The sequence below is a fragment of the Mauremys reevesii genome, linkage group 5 (genome assembly GCF_016161935.1).
Source record: "Mauremys reevesii isolate NIE-2019 linkage group 5, ASM1616193v1, whole genome shotgun sequence".
Taxonomy (NCBI): Eukaryota; Metazoa; Chordata; order Testudines; family Geoemydidae; genus Mauremys; species Mauremys reevesii.
In genome coordinates, this window is record NC_052627.1 from 113,440,243 (window position 1) to 113,464,651 (window position 24,409).

General features: G+C 42.4%; 1 protein-coding gene and 1 long non-coding RNA gene across 10 annotated transcripts in view; one reads left to right on the forward strand and one right to left on the reverse strand.

The window, feature by feature from the left end:
• The window catches only part of STK32B (serine/threonine kinase 32B), a 313,103-nt gene that overhangs the window by 30,953 nt on the left and 257,741 nt on the right, over positions 1-24,409 (forward strand). The window contains exon 1 of one of the 5 annotated variants that reach the window (XM_039540818.1): positions 18,002-18,629. The exons of 1 other annotated variant lie outside the window; for it this stretch is intronic. In XM_039540818.1, coding sequence (XP_039396752.1) covers positions 18,381-18,629 — 249 coding nt within the window. In that variant the 5' untranslated portion in view covers positions 18,002-18,380. Of the gene's footprint in view, positions 1-18,001; positions 18,630-24,409 lie in introns of those variants that run through there. 3 more of the 5 variants (XM_039540817.1, XM_039540821.1, XM_039540820.1) reach the window with 3 other exon arrangements.
• On the reverse strand, positions 1,986-9,521 carry LOC120406273. Of its 5 annotated transcripts, none has more exons than XR_005599197.1 (6): positions 9,389-9,521; positions 7,430-7,622; positions 7,092-7,325; positions 5,388-5,472; positions 3,396-3,459; positions 1,986-2,986 (listed from the first exon to the last, which is right to left on the reverse strand). It is a non-coding gene; the product is annotated as an uncharacterized LOC120406273 (long non-coding RNA). The 5 variants fall into 5 exon arrangements; XR_005599195.1 differs by having other exon boundaries at positions 1,986-2,227; positions 2,765-2,986; positions 7,092-7,622; XR_005599196.1 differs by having other exon boundaries at positions 7,127-7,622.

Sequence of the window (24,409 nt, forward strand, 5' to 3'; positions counted from 1 at the left end):
GTTATAGTTTTCTAAACCTGACTTTTATAATCAAATTCAAGTTAGATTTAATATTATAACTGTTTTGTTTGTTGGGCTCCCCTTGTATGGTTATTACCTGGCAATAAATAACTTTCATGGTAAGCTGGTTGCTCTCTCTCTCTCGCTCTCTCCCTTCCCCTCGTGGGTGTTTTTTGGCTTCCCCATTTTCTCTGTAGCAACACTCCTCAGACCTAAGCTAAAGATCCCTGCAGCGCCCAAAAGTCCTGTGGGGTTTGCTCATCAAGTGGGTTACTACCAGAAAAATTGTAACGTGAAAGTGGGGATAGGGACGTGCTGAACCTGGGACATATGAGGGTGGCAGCTTGGAAGTGCTGCTCGACCCAGCCTGCTGAGTCCAGGGACATATAAAGGGTCAGCTTGGGAGTGCTGATTAATCAGGTCCTCTCAGATGCACTGTGTGTGTTTGCCTGATTCTGGGGCTGGAAGAACCCAGCCCTGGGGAACCTAGGTCCTGCAGGATAGCTCCATTGGGAGAAGTAGAGCTCCATGCGAGAACACAAGTGACATAAGCTGTACATTGATAGAATTACAGAAACACCCCCTCCCCCCAGAAGAGTAACTCTAATCAAGAAGCATACCCCAAAGTAACAGGCAGATGTTACTTGGTAACACAGTGTTTGATGTCACAGTGACAGAAGAAATTGCTATACTCTGAGATAAAACCATCCCCTGAGCCACCTGGCACATAAGGCTGATTTGTGCTGTCTGTTTTGATCATCTGTACTATGGGACAGCGACTGTGTCATCATAAGTGTCTTGTACAGCACTGAGCATACTGTCATTTCTTACAATAACAGTAATTAATAAGCAGATGCTTAATGACCGGGGTGGAACCAATGCAAATAAGGATTTTTTTTCTTTCCTTTAGTCTGCTCCTCTTCACTTTCATTGCAAGCTTTGCTTGTGCTGCCATTTAGCAGGAGGTATAATAGATATCTCCTGAAAAAGCACAGGCTAATATTGGATTTGGTTGTTGATGCTCAATGTTTTTTCTCTTAGTGATATAGAGGTTACTTGGGTGACACCTCCAATTTATATACACGTTTCCATAAACCTAAATTCCATATAATGGAACATCATCATCATCTGATGATGATTGCCTCTTGAGGGGAGCTACTGTGACTGATTTGGAAGGAATAGCAGAGACTGTTGTTCTTGTTTCTAGGCAGACTGAGGCCCTGACCCAGCAAAGTGTTCAGCATATGGGTAACATTAAGCATCTGATAAGTCTCACTGACTTCAATGGACGTACTAGATATGCTCAGAGTTACATACATAAATGCTTTGCTGGATCAGGGCCTAAGGCTGAAGCAGGAGAAGTATTGCCAGAAAAAAATGTGGCCAAATCCTTGTGTACTGCTGCATATTTTCAAGTTAAATATGTCTTACCGAGTTCCCAATGAAGTGATAAGACAGCAGAGTGGAGTGTAAGACGTCGTTGTTGAGAGCAGGCATAGTAAAATGTGATGGGCCGGATATATAGCGAGGCTCACTGACAATCGATGGACTGCAGCTGTCGCCGAGTGGTACCCACAGGAACTGAAATGACCCTTTGGCCGACCTCCAAAGAGATGGGAAGATTTTATCCTGAAAAGACATGGCTGCACATGGAGAAGGAAGGCCGGGATACAAGAAGACGACCAATCGATCAAGGTGAAATATGTTTTAGGTAGATTTGTAATGGAATTATTGCAGTACTGCAAAATTCATCAGTATGTTGTTACAAATCTTTACTGACCTCTGTAATCATTGGTCCACATGCTGCTGTTTAGGCCAACATAATGTTGGCTCTTTTTGTTTACGCACAATCCTCTTATTATTTTAATTCATTTATTCTTTTAGCTAAGAGCTTTCAAACAGGCTACAAGAAGACATAGTCTAGTATAGGTACAACTTTCCAGAGGTTTGTTTGAAGCAACAGAATAAGAGGGCAATAGCTGGGATTGTTTGCGATGACTGCATGCATTATTGCTGCTGAAAGCTGGAGACGAATTTTCACATGCCGTAGAGAGAAGGTGGTGGTGGTGTAGTGCAGTAGCACCTAGGGGCCCCAGTCACAGATCAGCACACCATTGCGCTAGGCAAAGAGGTGGTCCTTCCTCCGTCGATCTTATGATGTATTCTCTGTACACTTCTCCATTTGCAACCCGTTGGCCTTCTTCTCATAGAGGCTGTCTCCCTATGACTAATGGTAACAACACATCTTTCCTTGACTGACTTGCATGCCTAGCTTGGCACTTGTATCGCAAAATCAATAGATGAAAAACATCTCTATCATTATGGTGGATTCCTGGCTGTTATGCCTAGTGGCACCAATGAATCATACGCATGAGCGATGGACAACTAGGGTTGCCACCTTGCTTGTTTTTGTCCTGCCTTGCTGGTTAAAAAAGTTAATGTGCCAGAGGTGGGGGGGTTCCCTTGGGACATGTTACAGTGCTCTACAATTCACACCCCCTGCTGTCTGGACTGCAGCGCCATGTTAGGATAACATAAGAAAAATGATTAAATTACATAAAAATGCACACGGGGCTGTGTATGCGTGTAAGGTGGTTCTCTAAAACATTTTAGTAATAACTATAGTCATCACTAGGATTCTGTTAGTTGATATAAGACTAGTGACTAGAGGCCCCAGTGTGCTGAACACTCTGTAAACAGAGACAACGCTGTCCCCCAAAAGCTTTAATCCAAAGAGACAACACAGAGGGGTGAAGTGACTGACCCAAGGTCACCAGCAGAGCTTAGAATAGACCTTCTCTGGTCCCAGTCCTGAATCCTGACCACTAAGGCATGCTGAAGTCAATGAGATTTCCGGGCATTCAGCACCTTGCAGGTCTGGACCCCTCAGAAAGTTTTCTCATCTGCAGGCTGATGTAAACTAGAGGGGCTGATTGCAGAACCCTGGCTCGTGTTGTGGAGCACTTATGCAAGTAGTTCCATTGACCTGTGTGTGAGAGGGATCCATAATTGGACCAATTCAAATAAACAACACACTGCTCCAACAGTATAATTCTACCTTAACATTTTCCATTCTGTGCTTTTTCTTTCCCCCTCTCAGTGCTGTCAGTCTACTGAAGACTCTAATAATTTCAGCAGTAGCCTCAGCAGGTTGCTTTCAATCAACAGCCGTGGCTCCACAGCAAGGAACAAAAGTAACAAATTTTCCTCAGTGCAAGCACACTCTGATTTCATTCAGGCACAGACATACACTCCAGATCCCAGAGCACAATCTCCCAGCACATCAAGACACAGGCTGCAAACTGTGCTGGAACAAAACAGATAAGCAAGTAGAAACACTTTCCTCCCCTGCTGAGAACAAACACACCAGCAATATAGTGACAGGCTCTGCCTACCTGCTGCAATAGCTCCTCTCTCCAAACTGAGGGCCTGATCTTGCAAGGTACCAAATACGCTCTGCTGTAAGGGGAATTGGAAACACTCAGTGCACTGGCTTATGTATTCAGCACCCTCACAGATTTGGGACGCCGGTCTGTGGCCAAACGATCATAATTATTCTTCAAAGCCTTAATCCTGATTGTCATTGAAGCCAACAGGATTTTTGCCTTTGAATTCAAAGGGAGATCTTGTCTGTGCTCTTGAAAGACACTCATAGACATTAAGGCCAGAAGGGCAGATCATGATCATCTAGACTGACCTGCATATCCCAGGCCTTGGAATCTCTCTCACTCACTCCTGTAATAGACCCTAACCTCTGGCTAAGTTAAAGACTTCAAGTTACAGAGAGAATCCATCATTTACTCTCATTCAAACCAGCAAGTGACCCAAGCCCCATGCTGCAGAGGAAGGCGAACCCCACCCTGGGTCTCTGACCTGGAGGAAAATTCCTTCCCAACCCCAGATATGGTGATCACTTAGATCCTGAGCACATGGACGAGACCCACCAACCAGACACTACAGAGAATTTTTTCTCAGGTAAGCCAGAGCCCTCCCCCTCGAGTATCCCATCTTGGGCCATTGCTAATAGCAGGCAGGGATAGGCCGTATGCTATTGTAGGCAATCTCCTCCTGCCATCCCCACTCAGTCAGCTAATGAAGGATGGGGAAGTCTATAATTTCACACCAATCATTATTACAGATAAGGTGCCTGTCACAGCAAAAGACGTGTCGATATACTGGCTGTTAGCAAAGTATCCCCAGTGTTCTAAATGTAGCTATATTACATGGGAAGAGAGAGAGAGAAAAAAAATCATTAAGCAGTAAAGCATATTAAATCAGGGCCGCCCAGAGGATTCCGGGGGCCCGGGGTCTTCGGCGGCGGGGGGCCCTTCCGTTCCGGGACCCGCCGCCAAAGTGCCCCGAAGACCCGCCCGGTCTTCGGCGGTAATTCGGTGGCGGGGGGGGGGGTCCCCGCCGCGGGCCTTCGGGGCACTTCGGCGGCGGGTCCCGGAACAGAAGGGTCCCCCCGGCCCCGGCCTCTTACCCGAGCGCGTCTCCGGCGGGGCCTGAGCTCCGTCCCGCTCAGAGCCGCGTGGTGAGGAGGCGGGGCTGGGAGCTCCACGCCGAGCGGAGGCAGCTGCCCCGCCCCCTCCCCACGCGACTCTGAGTGGGGCGGGGCTCAGGCCCCGTTGGAGCTCCCAGCCCCGCCCCCTCCCCACGCGACTCTGAGCGGGGCGGGGCTCAGGGGCTCGGCCGGAGACTCGGCGCTTGATGCGCTTAGGCTCCAGGAGAGGGGCGGAGGCGGGAGCCTCCGCTCTTCTCTTGGGGGCCCCTGCGGAACCCGGGGCCCGGGGCAAATTGCCCCCTTTGCCCCCCCCTCTGGGCGGCCCTGTATTAAATACCTAACATTAAGGGGGAGGTAAACCATAGGTCACCAGCATTGGTTTTAAGAACAGAAGACTGAAGCTGTTTTCATTGCTGGGGAAGTGGCTGCACAGCCTGCAAATAAACCAGCAAAGCACCCAAAGCCGGCTGGCTCAGGGAGATCTCTATCAGCTGATCCACCTTCCTTCTCTGTTGATTCACCCCAGGGCTGCAGCCTGACTTCCCTTGGGATGTCTACTGGGGGTGGGGGGGTGCTTTACCAAGCATTACCAAGAGCTGGATTCTGCTCCCACCAGCAGTTTTACGCCAGAGTAACTTCATTGATCTGAATTAACTTGGAGCAGAGAATTGAAGCCAGCTCCTCCAAGTCCCAAGCTAGCACCGTAACCACTGAGCCATCCTTCTTCGAGGAAGAGCAACATGATGAATAGTACTGGACAATATAATTTTCAGCGATGTTTCACAGATTTTCATAAGTGCCTCTTACTTTATCAACAATGAACTTTTCCATTCCTATGCTCAGAGACATGGGTACAGTGTCACTACAGGTTAGATATACTTACTCTATAGTAGGCATAACTCCAGAGGATTATGTCTGGACCACAGAAGAGTGAAATGCTTTCTATTGTAAGTCACTTCTGTTACATACTGTAGAGAAAATATTGATTAGGAAATACGAATGCAGGATTTAGAGTAACTAATAGTGTCAAATTATTAGAAAGTTACAATGGGCCCAGTCATGCTAGCACTGAAGTGTATTGCAAAACTAAGGCTATATGGGAAGAAGATTTTTCTCATAGTCAATAATTCCTGAGGTAAATTCATCTCTGACCTAACTCCATTTAAATTTGATACATTTATTACCTCAGTCTACTACCTCAGTCCCTAGAAAAATCATGGAGCAGGTCCTCAAGGAAACCATTTTGAAGCACTTGGAGGGGAGGAAGGTGATCAGGAATAGTCAACATGGATTTACCAAGGGCAAGTCATGCTTGACCAACCTGATTGCCTTCTTTGATGAAATAACTGGCTCTGTGGATATGTGGAAAGCAGTGGACGTGATATATCTTGACTTTAGCAAAGCCTTTGATATAATCTCCCACAGTATTCTTGCCAGCAAGTTAAAGAAGTAGGGATTGGATGAATGGACTATAAGGTGAATAGAAAGCTGGCTAGATCATCGGGCTCAATGAGTAGTGATTAACAGTTTGATGTTTAGTTGGCAGCCAGTATCAAGCAGAGTGCCCCAGGGGTCAGTCTTGGGGCTGGTTTTGTTCAACATCTTCATGAATGATCTGAATGATGGGATGTATTGCATCCTCAGCAAGTTTGCGGATGACACTAAGCTGGGGGGAGAGGTAGATACGCTGGAGGGTAAGGATAGGGTACAGAGTGACCTAGACAAATTGGAGGATTGGGCCAAAAGAGATCTGATGTAGTTCAACAAGAAGAAGTGCAGAGTCCTGAATTTCGGACGGAAGAATCCCATACACTGCTACAGGCTGGGGACCGACTGGCTAGGCAGCAGTTCTGCAGAGAAGGAACTAGGGGTTACAGTGGATGAGAAGCTTGATGTAAGTCGACAGTGTACCCTTGTTGCCAAGAAGGCTAACGGCATATTGAGCTGTATTAATAGGAGCATTGCCAGCAGATCGGGGGAAGTGACTATTCCCCTCTATTCGGGATTGGTGAGGCCTCATCTGGAGTATTGCGTCTAGTTTTGCCCCCCCCCCCCCGAAAGAATGTGGACAAATTGGAGAGAGTCCAGTGGAGGGCAACAAAAATTATTAGGGGGCTGGGGCATATGACTTATGAGGAGAGGCTGAGGGAACTGGGCTTATTTAGTTGGTAGAAGAGATGAGTGAGGGGAGATTTGATAGCTGCTTTCAACTACCTGAAGGGGGGTTCCAAAGAGGATGGAGCTCTGCTGTTCTCAGTGGTGGCAGGTGACAGAACAAGGAGCAATGGTCTCAAGTTGCAGTGGGGGAGGTCTGGTTTGGTTGTTTGAAGGAGAGCACTTTATTGTACAAGTAATAAATTATCATATACAATAAGTAGGGATGGATCCAAAGTAGAACCCCAAATCCAAAGCTCAGAGAATTTGGAAAGAGTTTGAACCCAGATGTGCACATTGCAGCTCAGTGTCATCACTAACTTTCATTTATTGGTTTAGGATTTCTTATTGGTAAAAGTTTCCGGTGTATGATACAGTACTTAAACAGACACGATCATTTCTGCCCTTTATATTGTGCCCTATGTATCTTTACCCGTTTCAGATGTGACATGCTCACTCCTGCAGTACCTTCTCAGGCTAAGCTTTCAGTGAAGCCAATGATTGTATTGTCCCTACTCTGACAGTACAATCAGGCGGTGATGTGATAGCACTGGTCCTGAAGGAGGCAGGAGATTGAATATAGAACTTCAAGCGGCGGTTCTGTTCTGTCCAGGGAAGAAGGAGATAGTCACAGTGGTCAGAAAACTGCTGAAGCCCTTTAGCCCTCCTGGAACATACAGAAACGTAAGTCAGGTGCTGCTGTAACTGGACACCCAAACAGAGCTGCACTGTGAATCATGTTCTGTTTAAAACATTTTGATTGTTTCAGACCTATTTGGCATGTCCTCAGAGTGCCGGAGGTCAAATACTGCATTCAGTTCCTCTTCTGAATAAAATGGGACCTAGATGACTATAGGTCAGATCTTCAGATAGGATAGCTGCACTGAAGCTATGCTGATTTTATCTAAGATGTGTGTCTGGTTCTCTGTTTCCTTAAGCCTGTTCAAAGGCTTTTAGCCTCCACCTGAAAAGAGAGGATCCAGAAAACTATTGTTGGTGCCAAAACTGTTAGAAACTTTATTTTGTTCTAGTACTGTATCTTGGAAACAGGGATTGTATTGCAGGGGGAGAGGAAGTAATCTCAGGAGCACAGGAGAACTTGGGAAGCCAGCCTAGATTCTTTGCCACAGGCCCTCCAAAATGCAGGGTGGGTTGTAACTCAGGCTGAGTGTGGGGAACCCTGGATTTATCCTGGAATCATTTAAAGAACTGACAAGGCTCCATACATTTTTGTACAACAGATCTATACTAATAGGATCCATTCTTCCTTATTGTAAATCCAATAAAACTGCAGCTTTTTAAAACCAATCTTATCCCTGCACTGCAGCCTTGCCCTTGGATCTGAAAATGGAATTGGTGTCTTTCTGGTTTATGCATTTTCTGCCACTATTGAAGACTTTGCAAATATAACTTAGTTGACAGTTCTGGGTGATTCTGAAAATTGATGGGTTCTGTGATCCTAAATCACTTAAATTCTTCTGATAATCCCACGCTGTTTGATGATGGATGAACCAGAACAATACCTAGTTTCGCTTTTCCTATAGCAAGATTGGCTCTTCATGCTAACAGGAGTACAAAGCAATAAACACGTGCTTTTCTCAGAAAAAGAAGCAGAGGTGACCTACTACATGTAGGGACCATATCAGAGCCTTATTTTAAAATACACCATCAATAAAGAAAATAAATGGAGTTATTTATTAATATCAGGAACTAACTCTTGGATAGTACTCAAACAGTAAAACTTTTAGTACAAAATAAACTGTAATTTACAGACATTGTAACTGCGACTGGGTATGTTCTGAAATCAAGAACTATGAGGTCACCATATAACTGTCATCAAAGGCATTTTAATGTAAGAGCTGCAATGGCAGAATTGCTAACTACTTACTGTCTTCTAAACTACAAGAATGCCCAAAGGGAAGTTTTATAGTGCAAAGGAATGTAATCCTGCTACATTAGTAGTGATTTACAGATGTCCACACAGAGTGAGCAATAAAATAAAAAATAAAAAAATCAAAGACAACACAGTTCTTAAATACATGAAAATGTACAACACTCTGTTGGAATGATGCAGTTAAGATTGAGATGAGTTTGCAGCTTCTAATAAAGCATCCACAGAAAAGTACCCAGCTCTAGCAAACTGTCCTTTTTCCTCCTTACCACACAATGTAAAAAAAATGTACATTTTCCATGCAGTGTACAACTGTCAAACATGTCTGTAAGGATAAAGCCAAAATGTACTTATTTTAAAGAGAATCGATGAGCATACAGGGTTAGGTACAGCTCTTAGTTAAATGTGGGTAAATCTGGAACAACTTTGCTGAAGCAGCTAGAGACCTTTTGGATTTTCTTTGGTGCAGCTGAGAGGAAATATCTGTCCCAGAACAATATATATTAGGCATAACTTAGTCTTAGGTTGAATGGTCTCACAAAAGTTTATGCTTTAGAGATTCATATCATCTCATAACTTTTTTTATATAGGCATTCAATTTTAGGTTCTGATTCTCAAGGGCAGTTGGAAAAGCTTATGGGTAATTGTTCCTGGAGAGTTGCTACAAGACCAACAAGAGTAAGAAGGAGGGAGACTAAGATTGTACACTGGAGTCCAGGCTGTTCTGGGTAAACCCAAACCGAGGATTCTTCTTGTTGTATACCTGTTAAGCACTGAGAGGATGCTCAGTGTTATACAGAACAAAAAGGAGAGACAGATACAGTCCATGAGGAACTTACCTTCGCAGGGCATGATGCTACTCCCGTTGAAGGTACTGGAAATTTGCCATTGAATTCTGTAGGAGTTGTATTGGGTCTTGACTGTGGATTGGGTGGCAGATCAGCTCTTCTGATGCTATACCTCTGTTTCTAGGGATACCACGGTGGGAACAATAGAATCATGGACTCTATGATCTAATCCAGTCCCCTGCACTCATGGCAGGACTAAGTATTATCTAAACCATCCCTGGCAGGTGTTTGTCCAACCTGCTCTTAAAAACCTCCAGTGACAGAGATTCCACAACCTCCCTAAGCAATTTATTCCAGTGCTTAACCACCCTGACAGGAAGTTTTTCTAATGTCCAACCTAAACCTCCCTTGTGGCAATTTAAGCCCATTGCTTCTTGTCCTATCCTCAGAGGTTAAGAAGAACAATTTTTCTCCCTCCTCCTTGTAACGACCTTTTAAATACTTGAAAACTGCTCTCATGTCCCCTCTGTCTTCTCTTTTCCAGACTAAACAAACCCAATTATTTTCACTCTTTCCCCATAGGTCATGTTTTCTAGGCCTTTAATCATTTTTGTTGCTCTTCTCTGGACTTTCTCCAATTTGTCCACATCTTTCCTGACATGTGGCACCCAGAACTGGACACAATATTCCAGCTGAGGCCTAATCATTGTGGAGTAGAGCAGAAGAATTACTTCTCGTGTCTTACTTACAACACTCCTGCTCTTACATCCCAGATGGTTGCTTTTTTTGCAACAGCATTACACTGTTGACTCATATTTAGCTTGTGGTCCACTACAACCCCAGTTCCCTTTCCGCAGTACTCCTTCCTAGGCAGTCATTTCCCATTTTGTATGTGTGCAGCTGGATGAATAATCATTCATGTCAACATTTCTGAAGCTTTTCCAGGTAATGAAACTTTTAACCAATAAACGGTGGCTTTAAGCTGTCTCACCACATTTATTTATGGAAAGTTGTAAATTGATTTTGCACTAGTTAACCAGCTATAGCAGTTTGTATATTCTGCATGTTCTGTGCTGCTCTCTTCTACATGTACCACAGAACCTAACCCACTGTGGTCAGTTCTGGTCACCCTATCTTGAAAAGTTATACCAGAGTTGGGGTGGGGACCGGGTTTTCAAAGACAAGAGATGAGACTGACAAGGGGCAGGCATATAAAATTTTCCATGTGCAGAGAGATTGAAAACAGTGAAATTGTATACTTGTTGAAGAGATAACTAACTAAAACATGCTAAAAATGTGTGTTTATTATATACACAGGACAGGTGAAAAAGAATATTATCCCCATTTTACAGAAACTCCATTCCTGGAGGCTAGTAAGTACTTGACTAACTTTACAGATAGGCAATACTTAACTTTTGTTGCATTTCTTTCCCAAGGAAACTCCATGGGTCTTGTGCCATAACAGGACTGAACCCAGTGTCCTTACTCCCAGTCTGCTCAGCAGATTAAAAATTACTATTTTTTCCATGAAAGCAGCAGTGTCCTGTGGCACTTTATAGACTAACAGACCTATTGGCGCATGAGCTTTCGTGGGTGAATACCCACTTCATCCGACAAAGTGGGTATTCACCCACAAAAGCTCATGTGCCAATAGTTCTGTTAGTCTATAAGGTGCCACAGGACTCTTTGCTGCTTTTACAGATCCAGACTAACACGGCTACCCCTCTGATACTATTATTTTCCATAGTTGCAACTATTCCCTGGAGGTGATTTTCTATTATCAAAATGATTTCCCTACATTACAATGGAAAGAGTAATATGATTGTGATATAGAAACTGTGAAAAATGCAATGCAATAACTACATTGAAAAGCAAAACACTCTTTTGATTAAATAACCACTGTGAACTCATAAAAGCTGTTATCTGGCACTGGAAGGAAATAACAAACTGAAACTTCTTTGTTGGAGAAGAGCCCGCAGTGTTTACAAATTGGCCAACACTCAAAATTTACCATCATGACTAACAATGTTACATTTAATTGTCTGGGGTAGCACTGCTGATAAATATTCTCTTAAAGGGCATACCTCCAATTCTTGTTAACACACCGCTTTAAACTTTCTCAGTTTAATCCTGATCCTGCAGTTAGAGCCACATGGATGAACCCTTCTGCCTTTGAAATCCATGGGGTTTTGCAGACACAAGGGTCTGCCTAGACAGATTCAGTGGCAGGATTGGGGTCTTATAAGGAGACTGGTGGTTTTGATTTAATAGTTCTCACTAACCCTAACAAGGGGTCTGAAGATACCAGGGCAGCTTTTGATCTTGGTTACCAGCATAAATGGAAGTAATTCCACTGAAGGAAGAATCTGTCGTACAGTATGGAAATTAAATGTCACAATTTTATTCTAACTGTACATTGGGTCCAAACAGCTAGGGATTTTTTTCAGGGAGAATTTTTAAAAATCCAAGTTTATTTTATAATTCTGAAATTTAAGAATGGAATTAGGCCCAGACCCAGCAAAGCACTTAAGTGCATGCACAACTTTAATCAGGTGTGAATTTTTGTTAACATTCGTGGGACTGCTCATGTACTTAAAGTTACTTAAATGCTTTGCAGGATCGGGGCTAAAGTGCATGGCACCTTGTGGGATCCAGCCATAAAAGAGGGATTTATGTTTACATATTATGTTTACATTCTTTTGACTGAGCATGAAAGTTCACCTAGAAAATCTGAGAGATTTTTACAGAGAGACCGAAATAATTTCCCCTGCTCTTCAGAGTTTTTAATTTAAATTTTCTACAGAAAAAGCCAGTAGTTGTTGTATATCTCTCTTTGCATGCAAGGCACTGAATAGTTTACTGTGCCAGCTTTTCTTCTAGGGCTGGATCTAAAGATGGGTGTCTTTCCATTAATATCAGTGAGCTTTGCATTAGGCTTCTGGGGCACAAATCATGAAGGCAAAAGCTGGTCAGGTCAAAGTTAACTGTGAATTTAAGTATTGCAAAAATAAGCGTTTATAAAATATAACACCAATGGGAATGTCATTCATGTTTTTTTTATTCTAATATTAATTAGCAAACAAACATTTTCCAGCACTGTTTGCAATCCAAACATGGAAGCATTCTGCTAGTGCAGAAGACAAAGCTTTCTCTGGGGCTAGTCTGAGACTGGGGAATGAACTTGTACATGAACTGAGGGCCATCACAAACCTCACTACCTTCCTCTCCAGTTTGACCTGCCTTCTCAAACACACACCCATAGCCACATGTATATTAAAACAAACACAAAACCCTACATGCAATTCTCCCCAGGACGAGGGTGACAGAGAATGAGCTGCCCATGGTAATTGTTAGTAATGTCTCTTAATGCACTACTGAAAAACGCTCAAATGCAACAGTGATAAGGGTAGTATAAGAACCCAGAACATAAGAACGGACATACTGGGCCAGACCAATGGCACGGGTGCCGAAGGCGGCACGCGAGCTGATTTTCAGTGGCACTCATACTGCCTGGATCTTGGCCACCGGTCCGGGGGGCTCTGCATTTTAATTTAATTTTAAATGAAGCTTCTTAAACATTTTAAAAACCTTACTTACTTTACATACAACAATAGTTTAGTTATATATTATAGACTTATAGAAAGAAACCTTCCAAAAACATTAAAATGTATTACTGGCACGCAAAACCTTAAATTAGAGTGAATGAATGAAGACTTGGCCCACCACTTCTGAAAGGTTGCCGACCCCTGATCTAGCCCAATATCCTGTCTTCCAACAGTGACCCAAGCCAAGTGTTTCAGAGAGAATGAACAGAACAGGTAATCATCCAGTGATCCATTCTGTCGCCCATTCCCAGCTTCTGGCAAACAGGGACTAGGGACACTTCAGAGCATGGTTTTGCATCCCTGCTGATCCTGGCTAACAGCTAACCTGTGTAGAATAAAATATGAATATGAAAGTGATGAGGAGCTGATTACAATAAAAAATGAACTTGTTCGTTGTCCAAGCTGTCAGAAATACAAAAAGGAAACAAATGACATAAATAGTGGAAAGGAAATTATAGTTATGATTTTTTAAATTTAAATTGTTATGAATAATAGAGTTAAGGAATCTTGCTCCTTATTGTTCCCTCCCTGCCCAGGGGCAGAGGGGACCCAGGGTAGGCAGATCTGGCTGGGAAGAAGCCACAGAAGAGGGGGAAGGGCTGACTCTGTAGCATCATCCTTCCCTTGATTCCTCAGAAGCCCTTCTGTGGGTGCATCACAGAGACTGGTCTCCAGAGATAAAGAGGGGCTGGAGGACTGGCTATCTATGTCTGTTCTCCACATCATTGCTCCCTTTATTTGTATTAATTCAGATGGAATAAAAGGCTAAAGGGGTAACATAACCCAGTTACTGTCCAACATTAAATAGTGTTAAAGAAGGTCTGGGACTTGGTATACAGAGACCTCAGCCTGCTTAGCACCAAGGCAAACATACCATTAAAAATCCTTGTAACCTTTTATTAAAGATACAGAAAAGAAGGAAAAACTGTTCAAGTATTTGAAATGTAAAGTATTAAATAAAGCTTCCACCCCTTTAACAACACCCTTTGATCCCTTTTCCTTTAGCTATAGACAATTTTTAGAAGGAACCCATCCTCCACCCCCATTGTTTGACAGTCTCTTAGCTGGTAATAACTGTCATCTCAGGAGTCCCATGTCTGGGATTCACTAGGGGTAGCAATGTCATCTGGGTGTCTCTCTCTCACTCTGTCCCAGTCTGGCCAGGACACCTTTCAGGATCAGGATGATGAAGGCCCAGGGTCCTGGCAGATGGTGGGGATGGCTCGCATCTCTATCTATTTTTTCATACTCTCCCCACAAAATCTTTCTTTTAAGGACTCAAAAAGGGAATGATGGGTGGAACAGCCCACCCCATCATTGTTTTGTTCACCAATTAGGCCTAATATCAGAGATACCAATTTTGGCTCATTAACTTCTGGCTCCGGATCTCCTGTTCTTAACAAGCATAATTTCCACAGAGTCCTTGAATCATATCAACTTAGCCTTTTTGTTTTAGACTAATTCAATTATTCTGATTCCCTTTCATACCTTTTCCAATCAACTTTTGTTATTATAGCATCTTATGAACTTTGACATACTTTTTAAACTTGAGTTCACAATTTGGATAAATTTATAGGCTAAATTATTACAACACTTCCCATGCCCTCAAATACCATAAGATTTCCTGGAGTGAGATAAGGCTGAGCCCATCTGCATTAGCTTACATAGGGTTGTCCTCTCTCAAACAAACTCTTCCTGAGGGGACGGGTTCTGCAGGCAGTAGGCATGGGGGAGCAGCCTTTCGGTCTCTGTACAGATGAACCTGGCCTCTTGCAGGTGTCTTGAAATCTTGGAAAACCCATTGGTTTAGTGTGTTCTTTTCCTCCCCTTCCACTAGAACAATTAATGGAAACTGTGAGTGGAATTTCAGTTTTTCTCCTATGTAGTGTGCAATATGGGCCTTGGCTTTCAAACACTGTATATATGATTTTTGACATTGAATAGTTTGCATTATTTATTACAGTATTAATAATATTTTGAGGATAAGGCCAATCTCTGTAAATAAATACCTATGTCATCCAAGAAGGGGTTCATTAATGGACATTATTTGTCAGGATTCTCAAGTTGATATTTCTTAGGTGTATCCAGAAAATGGCATGTAAAAAAAAAAACTCCACCTGTAAAAATATAATTGAGGTAAATAAAACTAGAAGTTCCTGTTAATGGATGATGATAATACTTAGCTCTTAATACCCAGTTCTTTTATAGCACTTTTCATCCATTCATCTCAAATCACCTTACAAAGGAGGTCAGTCTCATTTTACAGATGGGAAGCTAAGGCACAGGGAGATGTAGTGACTTTTTGACTCTGATAACAATCCTAAATTATTCCCATAGTAACGGAGGTGCTCAAATTCATCTCCTTCCTTATAATGATCACTCTTGGGGCCGGTTGATTACATGTCAGAGAGTACCACTGAACTGGAGCCAAACCCTGACATCTCCACTCAGTAAAACTCCTGTTGAAATCAAGGGGATTGGACTAAATAAGCAGGATTTGTTGACTTTCTTGGGAGCAGCAGGTGCTCAGCACCTCTCAGGATGAAGTGCCTAATGCCGTATTCTGTAAGGTTCATAAATATGGCTATTTTATAGTGACTATTTCCCCAGGAATCAAGCTTGATTGGAGGTTGAATGGAATCCCGTATATGAAAGGCCAGATGAAAATGGAATGAAAACTTGAAAGAAGTCACTGTGAGAATAACTGAATGTAGACAAAAGCATTGGGAAGTAACTTGTGAAAGATTGGATCTTCATAGAGAAGATGATTTAGGGATGATACTAAAGCAAACTGACAACAAACAGATGAAGTTGTGCAATCTAAAATCCTGAAAAATGTAAGTATAGAGGCTTTAGATGACAAAGAGTCTGCAAATATGCTAGTTGAACATTAAGCCAAGATTAGCAAGCTCACTATAAAGCTGAGGATAGAGCCATTGCAAAACACACAAGATGGAGTAGTCAAGCGGAAAGACAAAGAAAAGAATCTAAAAATGTGCATACGGATCCAGTTGAGTACCCTGGCTTCAGAAACTTGTTTCTTATGATCTAGAAGATTCAGAATAGATGCTTGAACCAAGCAAATTCCCTGCGGGTGACCTCATCTATGGCCATATGATAAAGCAGTTTGGGAAGAAGGCTAGAGCCAAATTAAAGATGGGATCAACAGATATCCACTGTTGGGAGCAGGCTTTAACACCCAGCCATGCTTTTGAATGTAATATTGTAAGGAAAGTGATACTGTTCAGATTTGACACTTTGGATCAAGCCCTTACAAAGGACCCTGTAAGAGTTGCTGAATTCATTCTCAAACTCCATGGCTGTGCTATGATTATCATGGAACAAGAGAACTATAACAGCATTTCTCACACTCATCTCTCCTGGGGGGTTTTCAGTGTACTCTGAAGCACTGAGGCAAATTTTTTTGACAGGAGTCAGAAAATAAGACACACAAAGTGTGCTAATTTGTAGTGTGATTAGTTTGCTCAGCAAAGGACCCCGTCAGTGTTAAAGAAAATAAACTCACCCCCCTCCACCACCAGAACTGGAGAATCTCCTCTATAAAACTATACCTACAAGAGAATTAGATTGTGCCTATTTAACAGCACCCACAACAAAAAGCAGCAGTTTAGCAGCCAGACGACTGTTGTTGTGCCCTGATTAGGTACCTTACGCTGACTTCCCCTGATGCCTAGCAATAGTGATCACCCAACTGGCCGTTGTATTGCACAGACAAGATGTGTTGAGTTGAGCCAGCAGGTGGCATTGTAAGGCTGAACATCTCAAATGTTTACTGGGGACCGGGTGTTTGTTTAGACTCGTTAACCCTTTCTGTGCTAGGATCAAGTCCCCACACTCCCTTGGGCTGGGCTCTGCCTTTCCCCATTTGTTTAATTGCGTGTTGTTTACCGCAGATCCTCCTCACCGGCAGCTGTAAGATCAGCCCCGGAGCAGAAATAAACGTGCCATGATCTGCCATGGGCCAGTTTGTTTCCCAGCACGTTTCATGTACGACTCCATCACTTGGCACACGCAGCTGGAGAGAACTGTCCAACCTGTGCCTCCGACCCCGGCCCCAAACTCCGCTGCTCTAAGGGCCCCCGGAGTGAGATACGCAGCAAACTTTAGCAACCGCCCTTCCCTGTGTAATGGACCAGTCGTTTGCAGACGTAGCCTCGCTTATTAAGGATGAGCAGGAACAAGTCAATAGACTTCGCCCTAATGCGCAAACCGCACTCTTCGCTGCCACGGGGCAGCGTCTGAGAAAGATGCGGTGTCCGGGGGGTGTTGGATCCTCCCAGATTTTAATCCCAGATCCCCAAATTCCATTACCTAAATGGGCAAATGGAGAACAAGTCTAGCAGCTCCTAGTGAGCCAAAAAAACCTCCCAGCCCCCAACATAACAGTGCCACAAAAAAACCCGGATCTGCCACCTGGATCCAGACAATGTTTGGTCCCAGTCACGAAATTCTACCACTTAAATGGAGAACTTATTTAGTTGCTCCTACTTCACCTTTAAAAGCTAGACCCTTATATACCAAAGCACCTCAAAAGCTCAGGTCCGGGCCTTGGCTGCAAGTTTTTGCAGCATAGTAAATTGGAGGACTATTAGAGTATTCTGGAGGACTAGAAGAAGTGACTAGATTCTAAATTTAGATATGTGGGGGAAGGGGGCTGCCACCTAATATTAGCTCCATCCAGGGGGATACAGGTGCTGAACCGGAGTTTCTGCAGCTTTCTTACAACCGATGTTGGAATTCAGATTTGGGGTCCAGTTTTTTTTACAACTAGGGGCTGTTTTTGTGGAAACGTGGAAACACTTGTCTCTTTGGGTGGTCACATTTCTGTGTTTAGAGGCTATATTTGGCAAGGTCCAGATGCTGAAGCCAAGTTTTTGCAGCGAGGGTGCACTGCGGTGCATCAGAGACCTGGTTTTGATACCACAGGTGTGGCTCCACTTTTCTCTGTTTGGCCAGTGGAACTGGGGGGAGTGGGGCCAGAAGTTGGCTGGAACTAGCAGGATCTTGCTGCTGGAGCCTGGTTTTTGTAGCTCCGATGTGCTGGGCTGTGTTGGGGTCCGGGAACAGTGGGAGTGGCTATAATGTCCTCACTTTAGGAAGCGGAATTTGGGATCTTGGGTACCAAACTCAGCAGGCTCCAGGTAGATCCAGCTTTTACCTTTTACCAAAGGCAACCATCAGCAGGACCTACGCCGCCTCCCTCCCTCCCTCCCGGACTGTCTGCTATGAAATATGGATCAAGTTAGTAAGTAGCAGCAGCAGTTCCCGTCAGAGGCAGATGGATCACTTTCATTTCGCAGGATGATTTCTAACCCCCCCGAGGATTCCCCGAGCAGCCGCAGCCCGCCTCGGAGCGGCGATCGGAAGCGAGTCCTGGGCGTGGAGGGGAGGTTGAAGGCGTGAGAGCATGGAAGGGGATGCGGGGACTCCCGCCTAGTCCAGAGCCAGCGAGAGGCAGGGAGGGCTCCGAGCCCGGGACGCTGCTGGGAAGTGCGATCACCCCGCTAGTTGGGCTGGTTTCTTTGTCTGGAATTCGCCCCCTTCCCCCTTGGGATGCTGGCCGTTCGCCCTGCGGAGACTGTGGCTGGGGATGTGGAAGAAGCTGTGGAATAATATGGGTGGCAACCACTCCCACAAAACTCCCGTGTTTGATGAGAATGAAGATGGTAAGTAAGGAGCTGTCCATTCTCCCGTGTGCTGCCCCAGCCTCAGATTTGCCCCCCCCCTTCTCACCAAGCTGCCCTTCCATTGATACTCCCCACTCTTGCCTCATAGGTTGTGTTTTCCTCCCTATTTTACGTGTCAAATATTTTTATTAAATCCTTAGGTTCAAAGCAACACAATCAGCCTTAGTGGTTCAGGGGCTTGGCACCACTCTCTTCCTTTTTAATAATCTCCAGTTCAAGATTTGTTTGGGTCACTTAGAGGTTTGTTGTCCTTGGGTTAAAATAAATAAATGGACTCAGTTAACAAAAATCGGGTCTAACTTATATTTATGTAGCACTAATTGTTCACTCTTAATGTAGCTAATTGCTCAGTTTCACATTGTCCACCAGGTTTCACGCCACATGTAGTTGCATATGTTTGTGAATGGAGTTTATGTTCTTATGAGTTCAGACTTGAATGGGAGGGGAATTTCTTTCTATTTTCCTGTCCAATTGACTCTTTGCATTAGAACGTTATTACATATTTTAAATAGTGATGCATGATCCCATCAACGTTATACATTCCCCCCTACTTTTTGAAACTTTGAGTCTGCTAAGTTACTTGGAGATGTCACGCTTTCACAGATAATACTACAGTGCACTCTGTATTCTATAGTTAAAGAAGTGCTTTGAACTAGTAGAGAGCTTTTATTAAGTATGATGGTTCTTTAATACTTACATATTACATTTATGTATATTTCTCTTAAAAACAAACAATATTTAATTAAAAATTTGCAACTGCTTGAATTCAACCACTGTAGTTTTCTGAAGTAGAGAGAATTTATGTTGTAATTTTAAAGAACAGAAGTATATCATCACTGGTAATGCTTTCGATGTTATGTATATATGTGCTATATATTTTTGTATACATGGAGAGTTCACACTGAATTTTGAACATATTCATTTCCCAATAGTTCTAAATTCATTAAAGGATATAGATTTTATTCAAGGGATATTATGGTACAACAGATTACATTGCACTACCTTAGTTTCCAAATATTTGTACTGTGTCTGTAATACATCTTAAAAAACTCTCCAGTAATATGATCTTCTGAAGACACTTAAGACATTTTTATTGTTCTGTCAGTATAGAGGACTTAGGTAAAATTTAAAGTATTTTAAAAAGCAGATCCTCATTAATTCTCATTTCAGACACAAAACCCAGTTGTTGCTCCCTACTTCTCAGCAAAGATTTAATAGCAGAGTACTGAGATGAGAGAGCATAATAATAAGACCTCATTACGTTTACAAAATACATTACAACTTATTTAGTAGGTGACTATGTTTTGTGAACTGATATTGTTGATTGATCTGCATCGGGGCAAAACTGAGTAATTCACCAAGGGTCACTCAGGCTATGTCTTCATTGCAAAAAAGGTGTGCGTACATCAAGATAGTTCTCTTAATGTAAAATCCTAGTGGACACAAGGCACAGTAGTTTTTAAGTCCATGTAGCTAGACGAGGCAGAGTCCAGGCGAAAGACACAAGGTTGACCTCAGCTAGCTACATCAAAGTAAAAACTACCGGTGCTTTGTCTTCACTAGGATTTTACATCAGGAGGGCTATCTGGAGTTAGCTTGTCTCAATGTAACACACCACTTTTTGCAATGAAGCCCCAGTCATCAGTGCAAATAAACACATTTCAGCTGTGAATTCGTATGAAGAAAACTTCATGCCACTTTGTCCTTTTCCTACAGAAAACCATTTCCAGTGTGCAGTTATTAGGAATTATGCTAAAATAATCATATTTCATATAATGTAGATGTATTTTACTAAGAGGTCTATCAAATTATTATTTATTCTTTGTTTTTATTAATTTTGGAAGCTTCTAACATCAACTTCATGTTTGCTTTTAAAGTAGTATGTTTACAACAGACTTCCAGTTCAGGAGAGTTCATTTGTATTGAAATGCTAGCTTATTTCATTAGAAACAATGTTTCTGTTATTTATATAATGGCAGTATACAATGACATTGGCTGAGTTATAAGCATTTAGGGTGGGATTTTCCAAAGTGCCTAAGTGATTTAGGAGCAGAAAACCCCTTGGTCTTTGCAAATTGCACCTTTAGGGTTTAATCCAAAACACTTTGTACTTCATAGTACTTCAGACCCAAGTGTGTCACTGAATTGTCTGTTGATGCAATGCGAACAGGAGAAAAATATAGTAGCAACTGAGAGTAGCTTCATTGGTGGAGATGGGCTAATTTTGCCTGGTAATAACTATACTTAGCAGTAGCAGTTTAATCAAAATGAATGGGAGTTGTATATGCATATTTGAGTGTCTAATTGGAAGAAAATGATTCAATGTATTGGACACAGTGTTGCTGGTTTCTGTGGTGGGCAAAATAAAGAAATGCATATGTCATATGGCACTCACACATCATAGTGATGGATGTTGTATGAAAACCTAGGCATTAAATTGTCTTATACCATAACTTTGTTAATTTAAACAGCTGTAACTTAATGGATCCCTTACCCCTAAAGCCTTCTCAATGGGTCACTGTGAAACTGCATGGAGACAACAGGCACCACACTAGTGCCTGGTAAAGCCTGGGCAATTCAGTCATCACAGTCACCAATCCCCCTTTCCCTCAAAGGAGAATTGAGCTTGATTGCGAGGCTCCATTCCCAGGTCTAATCCAACAGTAGAGTTTACGCCTTCAAAATAATCTCTGCCTATGTCTGTGTTTGGGATAGTAATGGTTTAGCCTTCCAACATCACTGTGAAATGAATTTTAGAAATTTTTTTGCTAAATTGTTCAAATGAACCACATGTATGTTTTTACAATAAGAGACAGTACATCCATAGTAAACTTGTGTTATATAGCAACTCTAATTTGAGGTGTTCAAAGCTCTTTAAAAACATTTAGATTCACAAAATCCCCATAAGGCTGGTCAATATTACTGTATATTGTTGCACAATATAATTGTAATCTGGTGTAATAGAAATGAAGCATGGTGACATTAATGATTTAGCTAAGGGCTATACGGTGAGTTCTTGATTTAGTACAGCACTTAAGCACCTTCTGAAGTACCAATGACTTTCCTAAATCAAGGCCTGAGTCAGTGGCAATGCCTCCAATCATGCTGAAAACAAAGACCATAGGCTTACTGCTGCATTCCTTTCACAATCATAATCTTATACATTTATAGATTCCAAGACCAGAAGGGACCATTATAATCATAAAGTCTGACCTATTTATACTACAGGCCATAAAACTTCCCCAAAATAATTCTTAGAACGTATCTTTAAAAAAATCCAATCTTGATTTACAAATTGCCAGTGAGATAGAATCTACCACAACTCTCTATAAATTATCCCAGTGGGTAATTACCTTCCCTGTTAAAAATGTGCCCCTTATTTGCAGTCTGAATTTGTCTAGCTTCAGCTTCCAGCCATTGGGGATTGTGTTATACTTTTCTCTGCTAGACTGAAGAGCCCATTATTAAATATTTGTTCCCCAGGTAGGTACTTATAGGCTGAAATCTAGTTAACCCCTTAAACTATTCGTTAAGCTAAATAGAGAGACTCAAGGACCTGAATCATTGTAAGGTTAGATCAGTGGTTCCCAAGCTTGGTTCACGGCTTGTTCAGGGTAAGCCCCTGGAGAGCCACGAGATGCTTTGTTTACCTGAGCGGCCACAGGTACAGCTGCTCACAGCTCCCAGTGGCCATAGTTCGCTGTTTCCAGCCAATGGGAGCTGCAGGAAGAGGTGGCCTGGCTAGGGTGACCAGATGTCCCAATTTTATAGGGACAGTCCCGATATTGGGGGCTTTTTTTTATATGGGCTCCTATTACCCCTCACCCCCTGTCCAGATTTTTCACACTTGCTATCTGGTCACCCTAGGCCCGGCCCGCACCGCTTCCTGCGGCTCCCATTGGCTGGGAATGGTGAACCGCGGCCACTGGGAGCTGCAAGTGGCCGTACCTGCAGACACTCAGGTAAATAAAGCATCTTGTGGCCCACCAGGGGCTTACCCTGAACAAGCGCAAACGAAGTTTGGGAACCACTGGGTTAGGTTTTCTATGTCTTTAATAATTCCCATGGTCCTTCTCTGAATTCTCTCCAATTTATCAACATCTTTTTTGAGTTGTGTACACCTAGAACTGGACACAGTATTCGAGCAGTGGTCACAACAGTGCCAAATACAGAGGTAATATAACCCCACTACTCTTACTCAGGATTCCCCTGGTATGCATCCAAGGATTATATTAGCTATTTTGCACTGGGAGCTCATGTTCAGATGATTATCCATCATGACCCCCAAATCTTTTTCAGAGTCACTGCTTCTGAGGTAGAGTCTCTCATCCTGTAATAATGGCCTACATTTTTGTGTGTACATGTATATATTTACCTTTAGCCATATTAAAACACATTGTTTGCTTGCACCCACTTTACTAAGCATTCCAGATCGCTCTGTATCACTGACCTGTTCTCTTCATTACTTACCACACCTCCAATTTTTGTGTCACCTCCAGTCTTTATCCATGATGATTTTATCTTTTTCTTCCAGGTCATTGATAATAATATTAAATAGTATAGAGCCAAGAACCAGTCCTAGAAACACACACACTCTATGATGATTCCCTGTTTACAATTACATTTTGAGACCTATCAGTTATCCAGCTTTAAATCTATGTCATATGTGCTATGTTTATTTTAGTCTAGTTTTAAATTTAAATGTCATGAGGTACCAAGTTAAACGCCTTACAGAAATCTATATACATTACATCAACATTGTTACTTTTCTCAACCAAATTTCCAATCTCATCAAAAGAGGGTATCAAGTTAGCTTGACAGGATCTGTTTTTCATAAACCCACGTTGATTGGCATAAATTGCTTTATCTTCCCTTAATTTTTTATTAATCAAAGTCCCTTATCTTTCTCATGTTTAATGTCAGACTGACAGGCCTATAATTATCTGGGTATCTGATTTACCATTTTGAAATAGTGACACAATGTTAGCTTTCTTTCAGTCTTCTGGAACTTTCCCAGTGTTCCAGTACTAATAGAAAATCAGCCAGCTCTTTTAAAACTCTTGGTGCAAGTTATCTGGCCCTACCGATTTAAAAATGTCTAACTTCTGTAGCTGCTCTTTAACATCCTCCTGCGATACTAGTGAAATGGAAAGAGTGTTATCATATGATCTGACTACACCATCTGTTTCTTTCCCAAAAACAAAACTGAAATATTTATTGAATACCTCTGCCGTTTCTGTATTATTACTGTAGAAATCTTATAATGGACCAAAGCAGTTGAAACAAGGGTGTGTGTGTGTGTGTGTGTGTGTGTGTGTGTGTGTGAAAGGAATGCACAATCTATTCATCCAAATTTTAAATGCTATTTTTTAAGTATTATGACTTGTATGTCATCCTTGGAAAAGCTTCATGGAAGACCCTCATTTTAAAGGAAGATGTTGAAGTTGCCAGTAGAATGCAGAGAATCTGACAATTAAGTGACTAGCTCACCAGATTGACTGCTTGTGATGAATACATAAAGTATATGAAGAGATATTAATGAATTAAAATGCCTGGATTAGCATAGATTAGAGGGGGTTAAGGGTGGTAAATAACGGCTAAGCTACAGCAGAAGCTGGAGGTATATAAAAGTGAATAGGCAAAACTGACATGTGAGGTTGTACTTGGAGCCAATTTGGAGCAATGGGTAAAGATCGCAATGAATCTGATGCAAAACAGGATATGTAGTGTCTAACTTCTTGCCAATGATCAGATAGCTG